We start from the raw sequence: 25,519 nt of genomic DNA, 5'->3' as shown, positions 1-25,519 counted from the left end.
GGCTAAAGCAGTTTCTTCCCTGCAGTCGGGCCAGCCCATCAGAATCACAGACCTCAATTCCTGGAGTTGCTCGTCCCTGTCTATGTGCTGTCTGATTTGTATAAGGCGCTGATCCGTAACATTGAGGTAGTCAGCTTGGTTGATGTGCTCAACATCCACTTGCTCTGTTTGTAAGCTGCACACTGCGTGTTGTTCATGCATGGAGCGTGTGCCTGATGCAGTAGCCCTGCTGAGCGTGTCACTCACATACATCTCTGGCCCTGGCTTATACACCACCTTGAGGTTGTAGTTTTGTTGGGCCAGTAGCATGCTCTGCAGTCGTTTAGGGGCATTCAGGAGAGGCTTGCTGAATATACCAATAAGGGGCTTGTGATCTGCGGTAATATTGTTGCGTCCGTACAGGTAGTGGTGGAAGCGTTGGCATGCAACAATGCTGAGGCACTCCTTCTCTATCTGGGCATAGTTCTACTCTGTTGGAGTGAGTGCCCAAGTGGCGAATGCCACAGGCTGGCCCTCCTGCACGAGGCAACAGCCAAGTCTATACTGGCTTGAGTCACTCTGAATCATGACAGGAGTGCTGCACTGCCTTCATGACAGGTGTGTGGGGGGAGGCTTAGCTTGACCTGTCTGCATCTGACCATCAGGGCCAGCAGCTTGGTGTCATGGTCACATTCTGCCTCCTCATCACTGTCCCTACAGCCCACTACGAGGATGCCATCTGCTATGGGTTCCACGCCACTGAGTCCCATCAACAGCTCATGCCGTTTCCGCTGATACACATCTGGAGCCACAGAGACACCAACCATCTCTTCCACGGAGCTTCAACCACCTCTTCCTGCCCCAGGGTGTCCAAAAGGTAGTCATGTAGCTGCTGGGCTCGTTGAGCTTGCACTGCAGGAAGGCATCTCTGGCGTCCATGAGCGTGAAGACTCTGGCCTTCGGGAGCTTGTAAAGAACATTCTCCAACGTGGTCATAATGTAATGTGAACGTCGCAGAGCCCGGTTGAGATGTTTAGGATCAATGCATATCCGTACCTTGTCTGGTTTCTTGACAATAACCATATTACTTATCCAGTCTGTAGGCTCTGTGACGGATATGATGTGGCTATCTGCTTCGTATTTGTCAAGCTGAGCCTTCGTAGCTGCTTTCATGGCCGCTGGTACATTGCGGGGTGCACACGGGACAGGCTGGATTGCTGCGTCCAACTCAAAGTGGACTTCGCCGGGAACTGACTCGACTGGTGCGTTGAAGACATCATGGTACTTGCTTAGGAGTGTCTCCTTGCTCAGGGGCCCAGCATGGACTTTGTATATAATCTTAAGATCAGCTGGGATGGTGAAGTTAATAAGCCCAAGGTGATATAATAATATAATATAATATAATAATGACTGTTGACTAGCCTCAACTATTTCAAACTCAAGGGTGTGTTTCTGGCCACGTAAAACACACTCTGTCACAAACAGGCCTAAAGAGGTCATGAACTGGCCTGAATACAGTTTCAGCTTGGTGCTACTCTGTGTGAGTTTGTCTCTGGGCACGAGCATCCTTTTGTCTTTAAGGCTCATAACGTTACATGTGGCCCCTGAATCTAGTTGGCATTGCTGTGTTTTTTTATTAAGTAGCAGAGTGACAAACCACTTTTTTTCTTTTGCCCTCACTGCCCCTACTGCCCCTCACTGCCCCTATGCACTCGCTAGCATATACATAATCTGTGCTGTTGTTCCCTTCATCTGTGTTTGTTTCAATGGAGTGCACTTACCCTCCTTTCTCTTGCTTTTCATGCAGACCCGTGCGAAGTGATTTGCTGTACCACAGGATTTGCATATTTTTCCATAGGCTGGGCAGTGTTCTTTTCCCCGTCCATGAGAAATGTAACAATATCGGCACTTATTGGGGTTGTCTACTGCAGAGTTGGCTGTAGTATTAGCATTAGCTGTGGCAAAGGGGAGCTTCTTTACTGGCTGCCTGAATGTAGCATTGACATTGTCCTTTCTAGCTCCATGGACCTTATCTGTATATCAGTAATCGGCGTGTCTCCACTGCCAAGACCAGCGTCAGGTCACATTCTCTCAGCAAACGTCTGCACGTGCCCTCATCAGTTATGAAAGCACTATCTTATCTCTGATCAGTTCATCTCAAATTTGCCCCAATGGCCACCAATTTTTCAACCCTTGCATTGGTCAGCCTGTTGCGTGCTTTGGTGTATGTGTTCCCAAACAAGGACCTTAGGCGGCTGATATTGGTGGGATTTGGAGGATGGGGGCAACAGGGGAAAGAGCCTCAGATCCACAAAGTCCCTTCCACCAGGTGGCTGATAAGATATGTTGGCACGACTGCAATATTGCATCGCCATCCCAAAGCCCTTGCTTGGAAGTGTACTTCGCCAGACTGCCAAGGACCTTACCCTCATCCAGGCCAAGGTGGCGAGACACGGCAGTGATGACACCTTAAGCCTTGTTAATCTCTGAACCAGACAGAATGCTCTTGCCAGCATACTTGGGGTCCAACATGTACTCTGCGGCATGTATGGGATCCAGGCAGAAGTCTTCATGCTTTTTGATGTATTTCAGAACTGCAGTTTCCTCTGCTTGGAGCAACAGTGAAGTGGGCAGGGCAGTACGGATTTATTCTCTTACATCCGAGAGCAGAGTCTGAACATCAGACAGGATGGCATTGTCTACCTCAATCCGTGCAATGGCTACTGCTATACGTTTCAGGGGTTTCAGGCTGCTTACCACTCTCTCCCAAAATACATAATTCAGGAGGATCCTCTTGATGGAGCTGTCCATATCGGCAGACTCCATATAACAGAGACTCCTTCCCCTCCAGGAGAATGTCAAACATGATGATAACACCACCCCAACAGGTGTTGCTGGGCAGCTTCAATGTGGTGCTCTTATTCTTCTCACTTTGAGCAGCACAGACAATGGGTGTGATGTGAGGGTAGGACTCCTCCACTTTAGACCAAGCACACTTCATTTTCACAGCATTGTCCGTCACCAGTGCAAATACCTTCTGTGGTCCAAGGTCATTGATGACTGCCTTCAGCTCATCTGCAATGTAGAGACCGGTGTGTCTGTTGACCCTTGTGTCTGTGCTCTTAAAGAGTACTGGTTGAGGGGTGGAGATGATGTAGTTAATTATTCCTTGCTCACAAACATTCAACCACCCATCAGAGATGATTGCAATACAGTCTGCTTTCTCTGTGATTTGCTTGACCTTCACTTGAACTCTGTTGAACTCTGCATCCAGCAAAATAGTAAAACAATCAGGTCTGGTTGAAGGGGTGTGTGCTGGGCGAAGAACATTCAGAAATCTCTTCCAAGGCCTCCCGGATGGCGCAGTGGTTAAGGGCGCTGTACTGCAGCGCCAGCTGTGCCACCAGAGACTCTGGGTTTGCGCCCAGGCTCTGTCGTAACCGGCTGCGACCGGGAGGTCCGTGGGGCGACGCACAATTGGCCTAGCGTCGCCCGGGTTAGGGAGGGTTTGGCCGGTAGGGAAATCCTTGTCTCATCGCGCACCAGCGACTCCTGTGGCGGGCTGGGCGCAGTGCGCACTAACCAATGTTGCCAGGTGCACGGTGTTTCCTCCGACACATTGGTGCGGCTGGCTTCGGGGTTGGATGGCGCTGTGTTAAGAAGCAGTGAGGCTTGGTTGGGTTGTGTATCGGAGGACGCATGACTTTCAACCTTCGTCTCTCCCGAGCCTGTACGGGAGTTGTAGCGATGAGACAAGATAGTAGCTACTAAAAACAATTGGATAGCACGAAATTGGGGAGAAAAAGGGGTACAATTTTAAAAAAGAAGAAAAAAAAGAAGAAATCTCTTCCAATACACATTGCCTGTGAGCATCCGAGGTGAACCAGTTGCATACACAGCTCGAGCAAGACATCCATCAGTATTTCTCTGACTACGTTCCTCCATTGAGTCAAAAAAACGTATGATTGCTGGAGCGAGCTGTTGCTATTGTTAAGGTGTCTGATTCATCATTTTCACCTCGAATAGAAGTAGAGGGACTTTTGTCAGAGGTTGCTTGTTGTGAGCGAGCGCTGGGGGAACTTTATGGACATTGCCAGATGATTCTGCATCTTTGTTGAATTCTTCACATATGATTTGGCACAGTATTTGCAAATGTACACATAATTTCCTTCTACATTAGCTGCAGTGCAATGTCTCTACACATCAGATAGTGCCCGTGGCATTTTCCTGTAAAGATTAGGAAAAAATTAGCAAAATAAAACAAATACAATTCCATGTACAGATAAATAGTTAAGCAGTTAGATTAAACAACTCATTTGTAAGATAAATGTTTTAAAATGAAACATGTATGGTAGCAGGCTCAAGCAAACTAAAACCCACATGGTAGCAAAAACTAACTAGCAGAAGTTAACAAATGAGAAATTATTTAAATACACTTTGCTGTAGGCTACTATTTACTAGTTATAACCAGCCAGCTGTATGTTGATAGTGTAGTCGTTCAGCCACGTCTACGTGAAGCATAAGATATTACCGATTTTAATGTCCCGTTGGTAGTTCAATCTGCAGTGAACAATGGGCAAAACTCCCCAAATACAGATGTGCCAAGCGTGTAGCGTCATACCCAAGAAGACTCAATGCTTTAATCACTGGGAAAGGTGCTTCAACAAAGTGCTGAGTAAAGGTTCTGAATACTTATGTAAATGTGATATTTCAGGTTGTTTTTTTTATATACATTTTCTAAAATGTCTAAATACCTATTTTTGCTTTGTCGTTATGGGGTATTGAGGATTTTTTTAAATCCATTTTACAATAAGGCTGTGACGTAACGAAATGTGAAAAAAGTCCAGCGTGCATGGGACAGAGAAGCTGTGGAGGGCTTGGCTGATTAAGAGTACCTGTACTTCATTGAGGTGCATGTGCTGACAGGGAAGTCTACTGTTGCCTCACCAGGTCTTATTGGGCCACCGGAGACCATCGGTGGTGACCCCCTCACCCTGTATGACAGCGTGAATGGTAAATGGTCACTAGGCCCTACCTGAATATCTGATCATCTGCAACAACAGAAAACTTCAACCCGTTAGTTTGGATAACAATGAAGTCCTATGAAGTCATTTTTTTTTAAAAGAGCGATATAGATCTTAATTTCGTTCAGTGATTGTCTACTCTATAGTCTATGCAGGAAAACTGGATTTGATACACCAATTTGTGAAATTCGGACATATTTGCATCACATGTACTGTATATTGTTTTTTGATTTGCCATGGTTTAGTTTCTGCCTCGGTGTTAGCACTAAGCTTCAGTTTATAGCCAACAAATGTTATTGCAGTTTGAATGAGTATGTTATGAATTTAAAGTGGGTTTACATGTATATTGAATAAAAATATAAACGCAACATGCAACAATTTCAAAGATTTGATTGAGTTAAAGTTCATATATGGAAATCAGTCAATTGAAATAAATGCTTTAGGCCTGAATCTATGGATTTCACATGACTGGGAATACAGATATGCATCTGTTGGTCACAGATACCTTTAAAAAAAAGTAGGGATATGGATCAGAAAACCAGTCAGTATCTGGTGCGACTACCATCTGCCTCATGCAGCGCGACACATCTCCTTCGCATAGAGTTGATTAGGCTGTTGATTGTGGCCTGTGGAATGTTGTCCCACTCCTCTTCAATGGCTGTGCGAAGTTGCTGGATATTGTCAGGAACTGGAACACTATGTTGTACACATTGATCCAGAACATCCCAAACATGCTCAATGGGTGAGTATGCAGGTCATAAATAATTTTAGACTGCAGAATGTGCCTTATTGTGCTAAACAATAAATACTGTAACTGTTTACATTTTGATACTGCCACCAAGTACATCAATAATTAAAACATGATTTGAGTTTTAACCAGACTGTTTTCACTCTATTCTAGGTAATGACATGTTCCTCAACCCAACAGCAAACTATGTGATACAAGTTGTCTACACACTTTCTGTTCAGATGAAGCCAATGCTTCCATGCAAAAGAGGTTTTGACATTCAAATCCACTCAATGTCTACATACTTAATATGATCAGATCTACATATGTATATATGCAAGAGTTCAGGTGGGCCTTCGCGCTTCAGCAAACAAAGGAAAGGAGGGGTGCTCAATAACAATGACAAAAATCATGAGAAGGGCTTGTGTTTGATATCGTTCCATTCACGCCATTACACTCCATTTCAGCCATTATTATGAGCCTTCCTCCCCTCAGCAGCCTCCACTGCTGTACAGGTGTCGAACAGGTGACTGACGTTACGACGTCAAGCGGACGTCTTCTTCACAGTGACCTGACCATTGCACTTAGCTCCTATTTATAGCCTAGTGGCCCATTGAGACAACAATGTAAGAAAATAATGACAATATGTTTCAAGGTAAATTAACAATTGTTGCACCTAATAATACTAATAATAAGATAATGTGTCTCGTTAATCAATAGGCCGTGTCAAAATATACATACAGTGCCTTGCGAAAGTATTCGGCCCCCTTGAACTTTGCGACATTTCAGGCTTCAAACATAAAGATATAAAACGGTATTTTTTTGTGAAGAATCAACAACAAGTGGGACACAATCATGAAGTGGAACGATATTTATTGGGTATTTCAAACTTTTTTAACAAATCAAAAACTGAAAAATTGGGCGTGCAAAATTATTCAGCCCCTTTACTTTCAGTGCAGCAAACTCTCTCCAGAAGTTCAGTGAGGATCTCTGAATGATCCAATGTTGACCTAAATGACTAATGATGATAAATACAATCCACCTGTGTGTAATCAAGTCTCCGTATAAATGCACCTGCACTGTGATAGTCTCAGAGGTCCGTTAAAAGCGCAGAGAGCATCATGAAGAACAAGGAACACACCAGGCAGGTCCGAGATACTGTTGTGAAGAAGTTTAAAGCCGGATTTGGATACAAAAAGCTTTAAACATCCCAAGGAGCACTGTGCAAGCGATAATATTGAAATGGAAGGAGTATCAGACCACTGCAAATCTACCAAGACCTGGCCGTCCCTCTAAACTTTCAGCTCATACAAGGAGAAGACTGATCAGAGATGCAGCCAAGAGGCCCATGATCACTCTGGATGAACTGCAGAGATCTACAGCTGAGGTGGGAGACTCTGTCCATAGGACAACAATCAGTCGTATATTGCACAAATCTGGCCTTTATGGAAGAGTGGCAAGAAGAAAGATATCCATAAAAAGTGTTGTTTAAAGTTTGCCACAAGCCACCTGGGAGACACACCAAACATGTGGAAGAAGGTGCTCTGGTCAGATGAAACCAAAATTGAACTTTTTGGCAACAATGCAAAACGTTATGTTTGGCGTAAAAGCAACACAGCTCATCACCCTGAACACACCATCCCCACTGTCAAACATGGTGGTGGCAGCACCACAACCGTAAGGCTCTTCAGAGGGTAGTGAGGTCTGCACAACGCATCACCGGGGGAAAACTACCTGCCCTCTAGGACACCTACACCACCCGATGTCACAGGAAGGCCAAAAATATCATCAAGGACAACAACCACCCGAGCCAATGCCTGTTCATCCAGAAGCTGAGGTCAGTACAGGTGCATCAAAGCAGGGACCGAGAGACTGAAAAACAGATTCTATTTCAAGGCCATCAGACTGTTAAACAGCCATCACATACATTGAGTGGCTGCTGCCAATGTAACAGTATAGACTTTACGTCCGTCCCCTCGCCCCAACCTGGGCGCGAACCAGGGACGCTCTGCACACGCAGTCACCCTCGAAGCATCGTTACCCATCGCTCCACAACAGCCGCGGCTCTGCAAGGGGAACCACTACTTCAAGGTCTCAGAGCAAGTGACGTCACCGATTGAAACGCCACTAGCACGCACCACCGCTAACTAGCTAGCCATTTCACATCGGCTACACTCACCCCCCTTTTGACCTCCTCCTTTTTCCGCAGCAACCAGTGATCCAGGTCACGGCACCAATGTAACAGTATAGACTTTACGTCCGTCCCCTCGCCCCGACCTGGGCGCGAACCAGGGACATTCTGCACACGTCAACAGTCACCCTCGAAGCATCGTTACCCATCGCTCCACAACAGCCGCGGCTCTGCAAGGGCAACCACTACTGCAAGGTCTCAGACCAAGTGACATCACCGATTGAAACGCCACTAGCGCGCACCACCGCTAACTAGCTCGCCATTTCACATCGGCTACACCAACATACTGACTCAACTCCAGCCACTTTAATAATGGAAAAATGTATGTAATAAATGTATCACTAGCCACTTTAAACAATGCCACTTTATATAATGTTTACATACCCTACATTACTCATCTCATATGTTTTTACTGTATTCGATACCATCTACTGGATCTTGCCATCTTGATGTAATGTATCACTAGCCACTTTAAACAATGCCACTTTTATATGTTTACATACCCTACATTACTCATCTCATATGTATATACTATACTCTATACCATCCACTGCATCTTTTCTATGCCGTTCTATACCATCACTCATTCATATATTTTTTTATGTACATATTCTTATTCATTCATTTACACTTGTGTGTAGAAGGTAGTTGTTGCGAAATTGTTAGGTTAAAGTTTTTCTTGGTAAGCGCTTCTCATGTGTGTGTTTGTCAGATATCTGCAAATGTTGAGTTAAGCCAAGTGTTTAACCTTGATCGAATGAATCCCATGAATATGTGATACATTAACTGATTATTGATGACAAGATAAACGGATTATGCGCATCTCAACTACAATGTAGGCGGCCTGGAACACGGCCATTCTCAAATGAAGAATCGCAGCAATCATTGGTCCGCTCAGACCATGTGATCAACAGTAGACTTCCTTGGAGGATGATGGAGTGTTTTGCTGGATATTGATTCTTCTGAGTTTGAGGTGGCTATGATTTAATCGCTTTGAGATCCATTTCACCTCAATCAAATACGTTTTGGCGAAAGGAAGACGAAAGACCATGGCCCAGGCTACACAGATGAATGTCCCCGAAATCAACACTCCGATAACAGTAGAACACGATAAAAAGAAGCGACAGTTTACCATACGACTAAATGGTAAAGTAACGTTAGCTACGCGAAATCGTACGTGTTTTCCCTTTTATCAATTGTTTACCAAAGAGTGTGGTTAAACTAGTTAGCTAACCAACTTTTTCATAGCGCAAAAGAGTCTTACCTATTTGCAGTCGTACTGTGATTTAGATAAGGAACGTACTTTTTCCTAATGGTCGTTGTAAACAAACGGACAAAAAGCTACTAGCAAGAACTCAAGTGGCATAGCCAAGGATTTGTAGCATTAGCCAACTGGGAAAATTCTTAGCTTCCTGGCATTGAGCGGTTGAATTGAATGCTCTTGCTGTCACGCATCTAACATGGTGTTGTTGTTCTTCTCAGTTAGTTTGTGCATGCACATTCTCTTCTGATTTAAGAGAATCTGCTTAACTTTCTCTAAAAACCCAATTCCTCATTTATCTGCCCGCATCCCTATCTTTGATAGATCTTTATTTGAGGTCTGATGGAGAATCAGACTGATGTGTACATACCTTTTAATAGTCGTGCAAGGTGTAAGCCCTACTTATTTAGCATATAATTGCACCCTTTTAAATTCGGAGCGGCAGGTAGCCTAGAGCGTTGGGCCAGTAACCGAAAGGTTGCTGGATCGAATCCCCAAGCTGTCGTTCTGCCCCTGAACAAGGCAGTTGTTATGAACCCATTGTTCCCTGGTAGGCTGTCATTGTGAATAAGAATTTGTTCTTAACTGACTTGCCTAGTTAAATAAAGGATACATTTAAACTTTTTTTTTTAAAGGTAACCCTTTTCTCTTTGGTTCCAGGCTCTCATGACCGTGCGGTCCTCTTGTACGAGTATGTCGGGAAGAAGACTGTGGACCTGCAGCATACGGAGGTTCCAGACGCATACAGAGGGAGAGGCATTGCCAAGCACCTGGCCAAGGTTCGGCAGTCTGACAATATGGAATGGAACCATAGCCCAATGCAAAATACACCCTCACTCCTAGGAATGTCCCTAGATCTTTTTAACATTTATCTGTGCCTTTCAGATAAGCAATGGGAGTCCATAGGTCTCAATATTACTGGTTAGGCATTTAAGCCCATGGCCTTGTCCAGAAACAACTCATAATGCTACCCATCATTTGCTATAACACAATTCTGCAGGAGGACCTTCTTGCAATCTGGACCTGTGCAGCTCACTCTGTGTATGGAGAGAAGTCTTTGTACCTCTTTAACCCAGTAAGAGACAGTAAATACAGTTTCCTAAGCTGTCAGCTGATAAACTGCTTTCATTGGACATTTTGGACTCTCCCATCTAGTTCTCTTTATAACAGCTGCATGGCAATATGAATGTTGCTTGTAATTCTGAAAATCCAAGCATTGGCCTGTTTATTCAGTCTAGGCAGTGCTTTGCCAGATGAGTTCAGTTTAGAGCGCTGGTGGGTAATATCAAGGGAACAGTTATGGTAGAGATAAGAGGAAGAAGGAAATTAAAACATGGTTTGTTTGAAGATCTGTGTAGACCGGAACGTTAATATTTTAAATCTTTATATAAAATATAATAGAGCAAGTGTCTCACCTTTTATCTGCAGTCCCTGATTACTGCATGTAATTAAAATAAAACCAGAGTGACACAGACAGTTACTTTGTAAACTCAAGCTACAAAACAACTCCTAAATTAAATGGCAATGTTCTGTTGATTGCAGGCTGCCATGGATTTTGTGGTGGAAGAGGATCTGAAGGCTCACCTTACCTGCTGGTACATCCAGAAATACGTCAAAGAGAATCCCCAACCTCAATACCTGGAGCACATCCACCCCATGTGATCCCATGACAGAGAGGAGTGGAGAGGGAGAGAGACTGAGGTAGAAAGCATGGCCTCATGCTTTTGGTTTGGAGGACTTTGTGCTGTTTTTTTTTGGGGGGGGGGGGTAAGGGAGAGGGAAACCATACTATAGCTATCTCTACAGACATAAAGACTCCCTGTTGGAGAGCAGTGGTAGAGGAACTGTCCGAGTGCCATTGACATTACTCATGGCCTGTCCTCCATGGGAATGGACAATCAGTGTGTGTGTGTGTGTGTGTAAAGAAAAAATGAATGTTGTAGAGTGTTGCTGTCTTATTGTATATACAGTGGCAAGACTGAATGCAGGATTCCTGTTTTTATACTGTAAGAAGCAATGTCTCATCACACTTTGGCCGTATTGCTTTCACTTATCCTGTCTTGGCTGGTCATTTGAAGAGGAGTAAACAACGGCAGGAGGAAAGGAACAGCTTTCTGGAGTGGAATGCAATCCTGATCATTCAGGATGTTTGTCCTCTTGTCAAAACCATCAAGACAAACAGCTGTTCATCAGGACCTTGATTAGCTGAATCAGGTGTGTTAGAGCAGTATTGGCGCAATAGTGTGCACATACAATAGCTCTCCAGGAGGGTGGACCACACCTGGTTTACTTTAGACCATCAACTTGCGGGCTATATCCCCTACATGCAGTCAGCCTGTCGTAGGCTAGTGAGGCACTTCCCTCTATTCCTGCTATGCTGCCCAAGACTATCTGTCCCCATGTTCATCAGGACAACCACTCTTCAGTAGGCCTACCCTTCACCTTAAATGTTACTGTACAGAAAGCTGCTGTGCTATCTGACATGAGACATTGCCATAGAACCTTCATTGACCGTGGGGGTAATCATCTACTGTCTGTAAAAGCACTAATTCAGGGCTGTTCTTCTACAGTTTAAATCTTGTGTGGCATTTTCTCTATACAGTTTACAAGCATGGCTTAAGAAAACAAAACAAAATTCCAATATCAAGTAACAGGTTGTATTTTTCATTTGCTGAGTATCTTAAACTACAGTAGGGATTCTCTCTGGCTTTGACCTAGGTGAGATGTACTATTTACTAGGTGACTGAATGCATACTGGTCAGGAAAGCAGTAAAACTGATGACACAGTCTTCAGGGGATGGCTCTGTAGGCCTACTGTCTGACAGGGATGGGTATAAAGTCTGCAGACAGTCTGATTATTTACCATATCTCTCTTGTTTTAAATTAAATAATACCTTATTTGACTAACCATTGAAACATTGATTTACAATCATTTAGATGTGCCTTATACATTTTAAAGTAATTTCCTAGTATACTTCACCTCTGAGCTGCAGAATACCAAGGTGATAACATTTTAAAGGTGCACTTTATGCAATTAATCTATTGACAAGGGAGGCAGGGAGCATACTAATGGATTGCACATGTTACCGTGGTTTGCACTGGCTTGGCACAGGGTTACAACACACTTCCCAGTCTAGTGTTATACACTGTGTGTGCGATAAGCCAGATAAACTCACTAGAGAAGCTTGGATAGGACAGGACACAATATGGGTAAGTATAGCAACCTGAGGCAGGTAAATATCACCCCCACTTCAGTGTGACAGTCCGTTGCATTGAAGTGTGAGTGTAGCCCATAATAGCTAGTGGAACAATTTACCTGCTGCGCAACCTGGCTATAGAATGGTTTATCCTACTCTTGATTCCCATAGTGTTGTCCTTGCTTGTGATTGGTCATTTCTCAACTGTTAAAAAACATAAACATGATGTGTAGGCAGCATTTTCCGCATTTGTGTTATACATTTTGTATTACAGTTTACGTCAAAATGTACTAGTGTAGTAAATTAAACTGACCTCTACATTTACATGGTATAAATAATGAGTGGTACATCCTACATGCATTCAATTAATTATGGGAAATGTAGTACGACAAAGTACATTAAGTCGTCCTCGCAGTGTATTGCAAGCATAACATACACTACACATCCTAGCTTGCACTGCGTCCACAGCAGTCGTATATTGGTTCTCCAAGATGGCGTCGTTGGGAAGGAGGCGCGGTGTCCCAGTCAACAGGGAGAGGTCAGTTTGACTCAATCATTGCCATATCGCGACTGTTTTTTGTGTACAAGGCCTGTTTTATGATACCTACACGTTCACTATTCCAACATATGGCCTTTAAAAGCAAAATGCAGCTGTCACTCCCAAATTCCTTCCTCCATAATTGCTCATGTGATGTTTTGATTAGCATGTTTGCTATCGTCGCTAACCTCGATAGCCTGTTCATCAAAGCTTCAAAGTCAAGTTCTGAATAGGTTAGCCATCCCAACTAAAATGGTGTGAAAACATGCCGTAACGTTACAAAGTAGATATACTAGCACATATCAAGCATATCGGTCGTATAACACAATACTAACGTTTTACTCGCCGCTTGTAATTTATGTACTAGCTACTTTTCAGAGCAGCTAGCTTCCAAACAGCGGTAGAGCTGACCAATGTAACGTAATGAACTGCCGTTATGCAAAGCTGCGTCCAATACAGCACAGCAGCAGCTCCCATGTTATACGTAGCTAATATAGATGTTACTGGAATTTTGAAAGTTGTGAATGATCAACATGCTCACTAACCCAGAGTTTTATTTACGTTAGCTAGCTAACAGTTAGCTACTTGACGGGTGCGTTCGTAAATTCGCTCTGGAGTGTCTGACTCAGCCAGGGTGAATTTACGAACGCAGCCTTATTTAGCATGCCGTGTTAATCTTGTTGGGGAGCTAGCTAGCGCTCTTGCGCGTGGCAAAATGTTTGCAAAGTGAGAGATTCGAGTTTTACACGTGAGTTATTTCCACTTGATATAGCTACATTTAGTTTTCTCCTGCATATTGTTTATATTGTCCATAGCTACGTTAACGTTCCCAGGCACAGTCCCTGGTTCGTATCCAGGCTGTATCACATCCGGCCGTGATTGAGAGTCCCATAGGGTAGGCCATCATTGTAAATAAGAGTTTGTTCTTATTAACTGACTTGCCGAGTTAAATGAAGTTATCACCATAGCTTATTACTAACAGGCTACTTGAGTGACTGACGACTAGTTAGTGAACTCTTGAGAATTCTAAACATGAGAAAATACCATACTTTACCTTTGATTCAACAGCTCATATTTATGTCAAACATGCACAGGCAACACATGTCAAAGTTCCACAAAAGTGTCTTGTTTTTACCACAGTGAGCTGAAAAAACAGGTGTTGTGCACTAATCTGATAAAGGTCATGGACTATAATGTAAAAAAAAATGTTTTTTGTAAACGTAGTTGTTCCCCTTATTTCTTCACAAGTGGTACTCATCTGTACATCATCATTAAAAACTGGTGCAACCACTTGCCTTAGGCCCCGAAGCTGCACAATTGCTATGAAGCTTGGAAAATAATTGGGAATTTAATATTGTGATTCTCTTCCTTTTCCATCTACTTTCTAATCCCCTCTCTCTCCCTCATTATCTCATCTCTCTCTGTACACAGGGGAGTGATGGCGGCAACGGACTGCTACATCGTTCACGAGATCTACAACGGGGAGAATGCGCAGGACCAGTTTGAGTATGAGCTGGAGCAGGCACTGGAGGCCCAGTACAAGTACATTGTGATCGAGCCCACACGCATTGGCGACGAGACGGCCCGCTGGATCGCCGTGGGCAACTGCCTGCACAAGACGGCCGTCCTGTCGGGCACCGCCTGCCTCCTGACGCCGCTCTCGCTGCCGCCTGAGTACTCGCGCTACGTGGCACTGCCCGCTGGTGCCCTCAGTGTGGCCTGCTCCGCCCTCTACGGAATCTCCTGGCAGTTCGATCCCTGCTGCAAGTACCAGGTGGAGTACGATAGCCAAAAACTCTCGCGGCTGCCCCTGCACACACTCACCTCCTCCACGCCAGTGGTTCTGGTGCGCAGGGACGACATCCACAGAAAGAGACTCCACAACACGATAGCGCTGGCCGCCCTGGCCTACTGCGCCAAGAAGATCTACGAACTCTATGTGGTATGAGCATACTCTGAAGAGGGTTAAACAAATAAAATAAATAAAATTTAAAAAAATATAGCGGGAAAAGAAAGAATCCACCCAGTAGTAAGCCAAGTGGAAGCCATGTGCTGAGTCGAGGGTTTGCCCCTAACCCCCTCCACCCCACCTCACTTGCGCGGGCGCTTACTTTTGGGCTGTTTGATGGATCAGAGGGATATAGTTCAAACTAGAAGGAATTATTTTTCCCTTATTTTCTTTACTTGTAAGTGACATCACCAGTGCACTTATCCATATGGTACCCTTGCGCCTCTTCCCAATCCCTGTACCCCTCTCAATACACTAAGTTAGGGCACAAGGGTAGCTAAGTAAAAAGATTTAGACTGAATTGTGTTGCAGTTGAAACGGACAGGCTTAAGTATTACCAACATGTCTATTCCTTGTAGTTTTACTGTACCCCTTTCTTGCTGATCAGTATGTCACCCTTTCATTAAACATTAGGATATTTCAAACTCATTTCTGTATTTTGTTTTTCATTAAACAAATTTTACACCATGTCTTGAATCACAAAGGCAATAGCATTACCTTTGTTTTCAGACTTGTCTTTCTAGGTTTACTCAGTTTTTGGAACAAAGTCAAGACCTTTAAACATACTTGTTTGGCCATCCCTCAACAGTCAGTTGTTAAGGACAAAACAGATCAACACAAACATAGGACTTGCTGCGCATGGCCGATTTCCTTTCTGTTCCTTTCCCAACATTGTGTTTATCTGTCTTGTCCTTTACACACATGCAGTTATGGGCAAAAATACTGTCCAGATGGAGCTCTTTGTGGGATTGTTAGACACTTAATGGGGACTTTCTGAGTGGGTTGTGTATGTAAGGGACATGTACACTGAGTGTACCAAAAATTAAGAACTCCTGCTCGTTTCATGACAGACTAACCAGGTGAAAGCTATAATCCCTTATTGTTGTCACTTGTTAAATCCACTTCAATCAGTGTAGATGAAGGGGAGGCGACAGGTTAAAGGCTGTTGTTTAAGCCTTGTGACAATTGAGACATGGATTGTGAGCCATTGATTGGTGAATGGGCAAGACAGAATATTTAAGTGCCTTTGAATAGGGTATCGTAGTAGGACCCTGGCACACCTGTTTGTGTCAAGAACTGCAGTGCTGGTGGGGTTTCCCATGTGTATCAAGAATGGTCCACCACCTAAAGGACATCCAGCCAACTGTGGGAAGCATTGGAGTCAGCATGCATTAGGAAGGTGTTCCTAATGTTTGGAGTACACAGTGTTTATGGAGTCCCAAATGTTGCAAGTTGTCTTCTTGTGGTGTTTTTTAATCTTAAAAATCAGGTTGTTTGCTATGTAAAATAGAACATGACAACTTTGTGTACACACGACTTAGCCAGGTTACAAGAAAATTATCATTCATAGTTTTATATTTTAAATTAATTAAAAATCGCACTAAAGAGAGCAACATTAAATTTAGTGTGTCTAACCATTATGGTTTACCTGTATTTTATTTTGAATATTATTTGAAATTGTAAGGCTTTGCAGCTTGATGGGGGCCTGATTAGCCAAATACCTGTTTGGCAATCATCAATACAGGGCAACTTACCCTGTTTGCCTGTCTTTTCTTTCACATTGCTGCTTTGCAATATATTATACAAAATTAACAATGAACAACCTGGAAAGTCTTTCTTGGGATTGCAGTTAAAATACTTAGAACATGTACAATGTTTTTTTCTAGTAATTGTGCTAGCTTATTACCTCCAGCTCTAACTTTGGATCATCTTGATATGCATTTGAGAGTCATCAGTTGAGAATGGTGTGATACCAGAGAAAAGTCCCAAGTCGGTGGACAATCTCTCTCTCTCCAGCAGGTGGCGTATTGTCGTCGTTTTGCACACCAAGCAAGGAGTTTTTATATGGAGGGCAATGAGTGTCGAATTTGGTCAACAAAAAATGAATGGCTTATTTTCCTACGTGACGTTTATTTGATGAAATATAAGTTTCGTAATGCTTAAATTGTTACGAGTGTACTGATATAAGTAGGACACGTGACTTCCCGGCAATTCCGATATAAAGTGTTTTTTTCTCAAGAGTTGTCTACGCATATTCGTGACATGAGGCTATAGCATACAGGCAGTTAACGTCAACAACCCTAATCGAATATTCAAAACAAGATTACAATAATGAGATGTATCCACCAATCCAAAGAAAGGATAGAAGGTTGCTAGACAGCCCGCTGTGTTTTTTTTAGCTGTTCTGCATCGTGGACAACGACTACCATTGTTAAGGCGGAGAGACATGTAATCTTGTCAGTATATCCATAATCTTTGGTGACGCGTGGCAGTGACAGATATAAATATGTGTTGAGTTGAAACTATTGTAAACTAAAGAAATATAACCTGTTTAAAAACGGAATACTCCGGGTTAGCAATAATGCGCACTGATTGACAGCCTACACGTGATTGGCAGAAATCCTTCCAACGTCACATACAACTGATTGGCTGGAATTAAACTTTCCTAGCTGCTTCCGGGTTACTTTCTATTGTCGGTGTTCAGATTTGAACAAAGATTACTATCAAATATTATCATCAAACCTTTATGTTGACGACGATTCAAACGGACAGGTGTCAGGTGTGTAAAGTTTTCGGCATAGCTACATAAGATATTTGCGGCACTTTGGTTAGTCATGTTGAGTTTATTAGCCATCTGTCAGTAGCTGCAGGCTCATATTTTAGTAAGACGACTTGGTTGTGGAATATTAAAAGTTATTTAGCAACTAATGTAGCTAGTGACTGATTATTCTGTATTTAATGTGAGGGTTCTGCCTTGTAGCAAAGTAAACTAGCTAGAGGACCAAACGGTGTCATTGTATACGGTCGGAACATAACAGCAGCTGTTATTGTTGTGTGCTTCTTTTTATTTAGCCAGCAGATCCGCTTACTTATAGCTGCATTTGTGTCGATCCGCGCTCTAAAGCATGTGTAACGCATGCTGGAACGAATCTTGGACCTGCGTGAGTAGGGGGTGCAAGGTCCCCAATTTACAATTGGCTCATTCATCCCCGATAACTATTCCACGGGTCGTTGCTGTAAATGAGAATGTATTCTCAGTCAATTTACCTGGTAAAATGAAGAAAAAAATATATATTATACCAGGTATTGTGAGTCACGTGGAACTTTTTTTGCCCGTGTAAACAAGCTTGCTCCCTAACATGATGATATAGTGTGTGTTTTTACTAATCACACCCAGAAACTTTTTTAGGTGTTGTGAAAGCAAAACGTTTTGTGTAGAATTCAAACAAATACTCCAGGAAACCGAACCAGGGTAAAACATGTAATATGTGAAAACGCCCTAAGACATAGCGGAGCCGGCGGAAAACGAACCTCAACCCTGGGATGAGAAATGCATTGTACTCCGAATCAGTGGAGGCTCCTCACAGGAGGAAGGGGAGGACCATCCTCCTCAGTGAAACAATAAAGTTATCCTCTTCAGATAAAACTATAATAAATATATTTAACCAAATAATTGATTAAAACGCACTGTTTCCAATTAAGTTCTACAGTAGCCTCAACAGCACTCTAGTGTAGCACCATGGTGTAGCCGGAGGACAGCTCGTTTCTGTCCTCCTCTGGGTACATTGACTTAAATGCAAAACCTAGGAGGCTAATGGTTCTTACCCCCTTCCATGGACAGACGCATGAATTAAAACAACTTCTGGAGGACGTCCTCCAAACTATCAGAGAGCTCTTGCAGCATAACTGGCATATTGTCCACCCAATCAAAGGATAAGATAATTAATCTAGTACTGAACGAATAAGCTACAGCTAGCTAGCACTACAGTGCATACAATGTGGTGAGTAGTTGACTCAAAGAGAGCGAAAGACAATAGTTGAACAGTTTTGAACAAATTAATTTCTTAAAAATGAAGAAGCAATAGAGAGAACTAGCTATTTGTTGTATTTTTTGCACTTTCACTTGTGCAGCTAACTTAAACAGAGAGGGATGCTATGTTAGCAACTGGCTATGGCTATCCAACACTGGAACTCTTCAATGTCAAGGTAATCTTTTGGTTTTATTAATTTATTGCCACAGGGGGCCCACCGGCGTAACTGCAACTGCTTGCTAACTGTACACTGTACTGCATGATTGTAGCGGGTTTACTAACGCGTTAGTTCTAGTAACTATGTTGACTATGACGTTTGCTAATATGGGGACAACGATGTAGGCTGTGTGTAGTGCTTATGAAGGTTTGGCTTGGAAATTATTATTTTTTTGCCTGGTCACAGACAGCTGATGTGTTGTGCACTGAAGTCCACAGGCGAAGGGAAAAGGTGTTATGAGAGCGCGTAGATGTGATCATGCTGTTTGCATGTGGCTGCTATGAAAGTGAACTGTGTTAGCATGTGATCGGGGGTATTCATTCTGACGATTCTGTTGTTGAAATGTTTCTTAAACGGGGATAAACATACCTGAATTTGTCCAATAAACTTTTGTTTGCAACTGTTGGGACTAATGATTACACCCTAGATCAAGCTAGATGCAGGCAAGAGTGTGCAAGGCGGAATCGAATGTGTCACTGTCTGTCACCTTGATTACTTAAATTTCTCTCGACCTGTGAACCTACGTTATAAACTTTCTTTCATAGGCTAGGTTGTAGCAACCTCATGATGGGTATAGGGAAAATTTTACAATCATGTAGTAGCCTAAACCTATCGATGTTACATTGAGCTCAGGGAATGGAATATGAATGACAGTCATCCAATGTGCTGTAATAGATATAAGGCTATGCTTGTTTTAAAAAAAAAGTGTTCTCCCTCAAATAACCAAATTCAACCTAGCAAATTTCCGATTTATATGAAATTGTTTGACTACAGAAGTAGCAAAACTGTTCTTCAAATCTATGATACTCCCCCACTCTTAACATACTGCTTTGACTAGTTGGGCCCAAGCTTGCTGTACAACATTAAAACACATTCAGTCTGTCTGCAAACAGGCTCTCAAAGTCTTGATAGGAAGCCCAATAGCCATCATCACTGTTACATCCTCAGAAAGCAGGAGCTCCTGAGTTGGAAAAATCTTGTGCAATACACCGACGCATGTCTTGTATTCAAGATCCTAAATGGCCTGGCTCCCCCTCCACTCAGTACTTTTGTTAAACAGAGAACCCAAACATGGCAGCAGATCCACAAGGTCTGCCATGAGAGGTGACTGTATAGTTCCCTTAAGGAAAAGCACCTTTAGTCAATCTGCTTTCTCTGTGAGAGCTTCTCATGTTTGGAATACCCTGCCATCAGACACACAACTGCACCACCTATCACACATTCACAAACAACATGAAGACATGGCTAAAGGACAATCAGACTTTTGAACATAATCGCTAGTTGTGTATTGCTACTTTCCATGTTGTCTGTAGCTTGTTAGGTGTGGAAACACTTTGTTGCTTTTATGGATTTTGTCTTGTTGCTTTTTGTGCTACGTTGCTCGGTGTGCATGCAACGTCTTGCCTGTCCTATGTTGCTCTGCTTGTGCTCACTGCTCATTAATTGTTTATTGTTTTTAATAACCTACCCAGGGACTGCGGTTGAAAATTTACCGGTTTTTACCGAAATGTTGATTAATGTGCGCACTCTGTAAAAATAAACTCAAACTCATCTTAAACTGCACCGACTGCCACTGCTCCAAATTGTCCCATTAGCCCATCTGAATAGAATATACCCCCTTTTTACTGTGACACAATTTACAGAAAATGGCGTCCCCAATATGAAAAAACTATTGGACTTAAGCTGATTGGCCCCTCTTTAAGGGCTGCAGATGAGCAATGATGCTACTTGGGGTGTAAACTCTGTGTATTTGGAAATCAATCAAATTGTATTGTGCCAAATACAAAAGGTGTAGACTTTACAGTGAAATGCTTATTTACAAGCTCATTCCTAACAGTGCACAGTTAAAAAGTAGGACAAATATTTTCTAAATAAAAACACAAAAACCATAACGAGTACCGGTACCGAGTCAATGTGCAGGAGCACAGGGTATTTGAGGTATGTACATGTGGGTAGGGGTAAAAGTGACAAGGCAATCAGGATAATAAAGAGGGTAGCAGCAGCGTATGTAAAATGTGTGTGTGTGGTGTCAATATGCATGCGTGTGTGTTGGAGTGACAGTGTAGTGTATGTGAGGGTAGAATCTAGTGGGTGTGAAGAGCCAGTGCAAGGAAGTCAGTCCAAAACAATTAAGATACATAAATAATAAAGGGGGGTCAGTGTAAATTGTCCGGGTAGCCATTTGATTAACTGTTCAGCAGTCTTATGGCTTGGGGGTAGAAGCTGTTCAGGTGCCTTTTGGTCACAGATTTGGTGCTCCGGCACCGCTTGCCGTGCAGTAGCAGAGAGAAAAGTCTATAGGCTGGAGTCTGACAATTTTCAGGGCCTTCTTCTGACACCGCCTGGTATAGAGGCCATGGATGGCAGGGCGTTTGGCCCCAGTGATGTACTGGGCCGTACGCACTACCCTCTGTAGCACCTTGCGTATGGATGCCGAGCAGTTGCCATACCAGGCGGTGATGGAGCCTGTCAAGATGCTCTCAATAGTGCAGCTGTATAACATTTAAATGATCTGAGGGTCAATGCCAAATCTTTTCAGCCTGCTGAGGGGAAGAGGCATTATTGTTCCCTCTTCACGACTGTGTTGGTGTGCATGGACCATGATAGGTCCTGAGTGATGTGGACGTCAAGGAACTTGACGCTCTCGACCCCCCTCCGTCAATGTGAATGGGGGTGTGTTCAGCCCTCCATTTCCTGTAGTCCTCAATAATCTCCTTTGTCTTGCCCACGTTGAGGTTGTTGTCCTGGCACCACAATGCCAAGTCTCTGACCTCCCCCTATAGGCTGTCTCATCGTCGTTGGTGATCAGACCTACCACCGTCGTGTCGCAAACTCATGGGTTAACAGGGAGTGCAGGAGGGAACTGAGCATGCACCCAAGTGGCATGCACCCAGTGCGTTACTGATATTTCTTGTTTTGAGTTTTTGCTTGTAAGCAGGAATCAGTAGGAAAGAGTTATGGTCTGATTTGCCAAATGGAGAGCTTTGTATGGAGTCTGTGTGTGTAGTAAAGGTGATCTAGAGGTTTTTATCCCTCTAGTTGCACAGGTGACATGCTGGTAGAAATGAGGTAAAACGGATTTCAATTTTCCTGAATTAAAATTACCGGCCACTAGGAGAACCACCCCTGGATGAGCATTTTCTTGTTTGCTTATGGCCCTATACAGCTTGTTGAGTGTGGTCTTAGTGCCAGCATTGGTTTGCAATGGTAAATACACAATGACAAATATAGATCAAAACTCTTAGTAAATAGAAGTGCTCCTGAGTACAATGGAACCCCCCCCACACACAATATGAAAAATGTGCTGAACATCATGCAATAACAATGGGCTAATTAACAAGTGTTTTCTAAATTTGATTATCATATTATTATTAATATTGTTATTACTATTAATAGAAGTATTGTAAAAAAAAAAAAAACATTTACTGTTACCATAACTATCTAGTAATCATTACTTTTAATGCTGTTAAATGTCAATGCAATATTATTATTTGCGCTGTAAAGGCGATTAACTTCATTCCTTTTTTCATGTTGTTAAACAAAATTCTAAGTCCGCTTACATTTCCTCATAAAATGTTACGAATTTCGACCATTTGTATAATTCTTTACCACCTTCATTGTGGGACTTTTATTTTGAAGGGAAATCTCTAAGCCTTATCACAGCGTTTCATAATGTACTATTATTGGCCTTATTCTGTTTTTGTTGTATTTTTTACTGAAGCGTACTAAGACAAAAGAAACATGACACAGTGTGTACATAACACATTAGTGCAGGACATTTAGAAATGGATTAAAATGCTGGAATTAAACAATGCAAAAAAATGCGTTCATTAAGGAAATAGACGCCTGGCTCAAATAGAAGTCGGTCTCTAATTAGCGCCTGTTGTGTTCAGTGATTTAAGCAAATAAACGCTTGCGCTATTAAAGAAAAGTTTTACGGTATTTTAATTTGGTGGGCAATGATTTCTGCTGATCCTCACAGGTTGGCAGCCTCTAACTTGCCTCTGAAATGATGCTATTTTCTACACAGTTCACTACTTCTGACCAGATTCCTATCAAAAGTAGTGCACTATATAGAAAATAGGGTGCCATTTGGGAAGCAGCTTGGAAATCCTGAAGAGAAGTGGTTGTGTGTTGTCCAGGCAGGGTAAACTGATTTGGACCGGACCACCCGACCCTATCATCCCAGCCATGGAGCGTGTAATGGGCGGAGTGGTGCCGCTGGTCCTGGGTGGGCTGGGGTTGGTGCTGCTCTACCGGCTGCTCCAGAGGCTCCAACAGGGGGCTACCATCCAGGACACTGTAGTGGTCATCACTGGAGCCAGCTCTGGCCTGGGGAGAGGTGAGTGTTATTTTGGATTAGAAAATGTAATGTCCTCAATGAGGCAGTTTCGCAGCATACACAATGTAGGCTACATAGACAGAATCACAAAAATAAAATTAAAAAAACATTCTCAAAGGTTCTAGGTACTAGTTCAAAGTGAACTATACCTTTTAAATTAGTGTGTGTGTGTTGTGTTGCAGAGTGTGCTCGGGTGTTCCATGCTGCCAAAGCAAGGCTGGTTCTGTGTGGCCGGGACGGAGCCAGGCTACAGGACGTAGTTCAGGAGCTCATAGCCACCGCAGCAGACAGCCAGCAGCAGGTATGGAGACACATACTTACTCACTTCGCATCTCCTCTTCCTCCACTGGGCTGACATGAAAACATAAGATAAGGGAGTTGGATACTAGAAATTTGCCTTCACCAGTTCAGCTTTTTTACATCATGTCAGATGAAGGAAAGGAGACAGGGGAGAGAGGAACATTTGACTATTGAGATGCACCCCTTGAATTCTTATGACATGTCTGTGATGTCATCACCGGCAGACGTACACCCCCTGTATGGTGATCTTTGACCTGTCCGACACAGCGGAGGTGGTTGCCATGGCCGCAAAGGAGATCCTGAGTTGCTACGGCCACGTGGACGTCCTCATCAACAACGCCGGCATCAGTCACCGCGGCAACATCCTGGAGACGCATATCTCCGTACAGAGGGACGTCATGGACACCAACTACTTTGGGCCCATAGCTCTAACTCAAGGTAAAGGTTATGATCACCCGATTTCCAAATGTACTCTCTCTGTGGTCAAATGACAAATGCCATTCATGTCTTGAGCTCATGTAGTCTCTTGATTTTTCTCTCCACTCTCAACTTTTTTTGTTTTCTCCATCCCTCTCTCTCTCTCCAACTGTAGCCCTCCTGCCCTCCATGGTTCGCCGGCACAGTGGACACGTAGTGGTCATCAGCAGTGTCCAGGGGAAGATTGCTATCCCCTACAGATCAGCTTGTGAGTAATGTAGAGATAGTGATGCCAACCCTATAACTGAGGTTAAATAATTATCCATGAAATCACATTTTGACATTTTGATCTTTTAGAAAATGTGTAACATAACAAAAATCTACAAACATTTCCAAAGGAAGGTGAAACGGTTATTATTTCCACCTGCAAATAGCTCTGTCAGTGATATCTGTACTAGTAAAGGAATAAAAACAATGTGTTTTGAGCAGATGCTGCCTCCAAACACGCCACCCAGGCCTACTTTGACTGTCTGAGGGCTGAGATGGAGCGCTACAATATCCAGGTGACAGTGGTCAGCCCTGGCTACATCAGAACCAACCTGTCTCTTAACGCTGTCACGTGTGATGGCTCCAAATATGGAGGTAATGGAGAGGAATTAACTGCCCACTCTTTCTCTGCCCTTCCCCTCCCCCTCTGTAATTACATTAGTCATCTATTTATTTCTCTCCTTTCTACTCTGGTGAAGTCCTGGATGAGACAACAGCTTTAGGGCGGGAACCGAAAGATGTGGCCCAAGTGGTCCTGAAGGCTGTCCATCACAGGAGTAAAGAGGTCCTTTTGGCTGGGCCCCTGCCCACTCTGGCCATCTACATTCGCACCCTGTGGCCCGCCCTCTTCTTCAAAGTCATGGCCTCTCGGGCCCGCAAGGAGCAGAAATCCAAAGATGAGTGAGAAGTTGTAGAGGACGTGGCAAAACTATGGGAATGGATAAATTGATTAATGCACACTAACTTGCAAATGGAAAAGTTGTTTTGTTTTAAAGCCACAGTGTGATGTGTAGTGTTTCATTAGATGAAATAACAGAAAATCTTACAAACTGCTTCAACTTCAAGGTTAACATATTGCGAAGTGTTCAGGGTAGATCACATTAACAATTATGATATTGACGTGTAATAACATTTCATAGCGACCTGAACATTTCATTTGTTGAAATGATTAGCTTTGGAGTTTGTTCATGATAATTTGTGAATTAAACAAAAATACAGATGATCAATTTGATGTCGTTGTGTGCCCCTGAACAATACCACCATTACTGGCTTAGCTCATAGACCTGTTAGAAAACTCAGTTGCTCTGTCATCTGAGTTCTTCATTAGTGAATACTGTGTGATGGTTATTGAACAAATCTGTTGATGGTGCAGATATAGTATAGACATTCAGGGATTGTTTCTAATAACCTTATTTCTCTCAAATAATATTTATTTGTGGCCTCAGGTATACAAACACA

At 43.1% G+C, this 25,519-nt stretch overlaps 3 protein-coding genes across 8 annotated transcripts; all 3 read left to right on the top strand.

The window, feature by feature from the left end:
- The first annotated feature begins 8,817 nt into the window (after positions 1 to 8,817).
- Positions 8,818 to 11,097, top strand: LOC139420897 (protein NATD1). 4 transcript variants are annotated; one of them, XM_071171303.1, is made up of 4 exons: positions 8,825 to 9,067; positions 9,843 to 9,961; positions 10,183 to 10,257; positions 10,725 to 11,097. In XM_071171303.1, exons 1-4 carry the CDS (start codon positions 8,971 to 8,973, stop codon positions 10,842 to 10,844), a joined length of 411 nt encoding a protein of 136 aa, XP_071027404.1. In that variant the 5' UTR covers positions 8,825 to 8,970; the 3' UTR covers positions 10,845 to 11,097. The 4 variants fall into 4 exon arrangements, with proteins under 4 accessions (XP_071027406.1, XP_071027404.1, XP_071027403.1 ...); XM_071171302.1 differs by having other exon boundaries at positions 8,837 to 9,094; XM_071171305.1 differs by lacking the exon at positions 10,183 to 10,257 and having other exon boundaries at positions 8,818 to 9,067.
- A 1,724-nt stretch (positions 11,098 to 12,821) lies between these two features.
- LOC139422106 (transmembrane protein 11) lies at positions 12,822 to 15,354 on the top strand. 2 transcript variants are annotated; one of them, XM_071173254.1, is made up of 2 exons: positions 12,822 to 12,917; positions 14,349 to 15,354. In XM_071173254.1, the coding sequence occupies exons 1-2, from the start codon at positions 12,871 to 12,873 to the stop codon at positions 14,863 to 14,865; spliced, it is 564 nt and encodes a 187-aa protein (XP_071029355.1). In that variant the 5' UTR covers positions 12,822 to 12,870; the 3' UTR covers positions 14,866 to 15,354. The 2 variants fall into 2 exon arrangements, with proteins under 2 accessions (XP_071029355.1, XP_071029356.1); XM_071173255.1 differs by having other exon boundaries at positions 12,872 to 12,967.
- Positions 15,355 to 17,060: 1,706 nt separating this feature from the next.
- Positions 17,061 to 25,283, top strand: LOC139420896 (dehydrogenase/reductase (SDR family) member 7B). 2 transcript variants are annotated; one of them, XM_071171301.1, is made up of 7 exons: positions 17,061 to 17,162; positions 23,097 to 23,296; positions 23,479 to 23,597; positions 23,821 to 24,034; positions 24,189 to 24,281; positions 24,503 to 24,655; positions 24,760 to 25,283. In XM_071171301.1, exons 2-7 carry the CDS (start codon positions 23,146 to 23,148, stop codon positions 24,963 to 24,965), a joined length of 936 nt encoding a protein of 311 aa, XP_071027402.1. In that variant the 5' UTR covers positions 17,061 to 17,162; positions 23,097 to 23,145; the 3' UTR covers positions 24,966 to 25,283. The 2 variants fall into 2 exon arrangements, with proteins under 2 accessions (XP_071027402.1, XP_071027400.1); XM_071171299.1 differs by having other exon boundaries at positions 17,096 to 17,485.
- Positions 25,284 to 25,519: the final 236 nt, after the last annotated feature.

Source organism: Oncorhynchus clarkii, chromosome 12, assembly GCF_045791955.1.
Source record: "Oncorhynchus clarkii lewisi isolate Uvic-CL-2024 chromosome 12, UVic_Ocla_1.0, whole genome shotgun sequence".
Classification (NCBI taxonomy): Eukaryota; Metazoa; Chordata; class Actinopteri; order Salmoniformes; family Salmonidae; genus Oncorhynchus; species Oncorhynchus clarkii.
The sequence above is the reverse complement of the archived record's forward strand: the minus strand, read 5'-3'. Positions and strand labels throughout refer to the sequence as shown.

Bases quoted from the DNA above. Each gene is read 5' to 3' on its own strand.
- LOC139422106 (XM_071173254.1), top strand. From the start codon at position 12,871: ATGGCGTCGTTGGGAAGGAGGCGCGGTGTCCCAGTCAACAGGGAGAG. The intron at 12,918-14,348 runs GTCAGTTTGACT...CTCTGTACACAG, and splicing joins GTCCCAGTCAACAGGGAGAG to GGGAGTGATGGCGGCAACGG.
- LOC139420897 (XM_071171302.1), top strand. From the start codon at position 8,971: ATGGCCCAGGCTACACAGATGAATGTCCCCGAAATCAACACTCCGATA. The intron at 9,095-9,842 runs GTACGTGTTTTC...CTTTGGTTCCAG, and splicing joins AACGTTAGCTACGCGAAATC to GCTCTCATGACCGTGCGGTC. The intron at 10,258-10,724 runs GTAAGAGACAGT...TGTTGATTGCAG, and splicing joins CTTTGTACCTCTTTAACCCA to GCTGCCATGGATTTTGTGGT.
- LOC139420896 (XM_071171301.1), top strand. From the start codon at position 23,146: ATGGAGCGTGTAATGGGCGGAGTGGTGCCGCTGGTCCTGGGTGGGCTG. The intron at 23,297-23,478 runs GTGAGTGTTATT...GTTGTGTTGCAG, and splicing joins CAGCTCTGGCCTGGGGAGAG to AGTGTGCTCGGGTGTTCCAT. The intron at 24,282-24,502 runs GTGAGTAATGTA...TGTTTTGAGCAG, and splicing joins TATCCCCTACAGATCAGCTT to ATGCTGCCTCCAAACACGCC.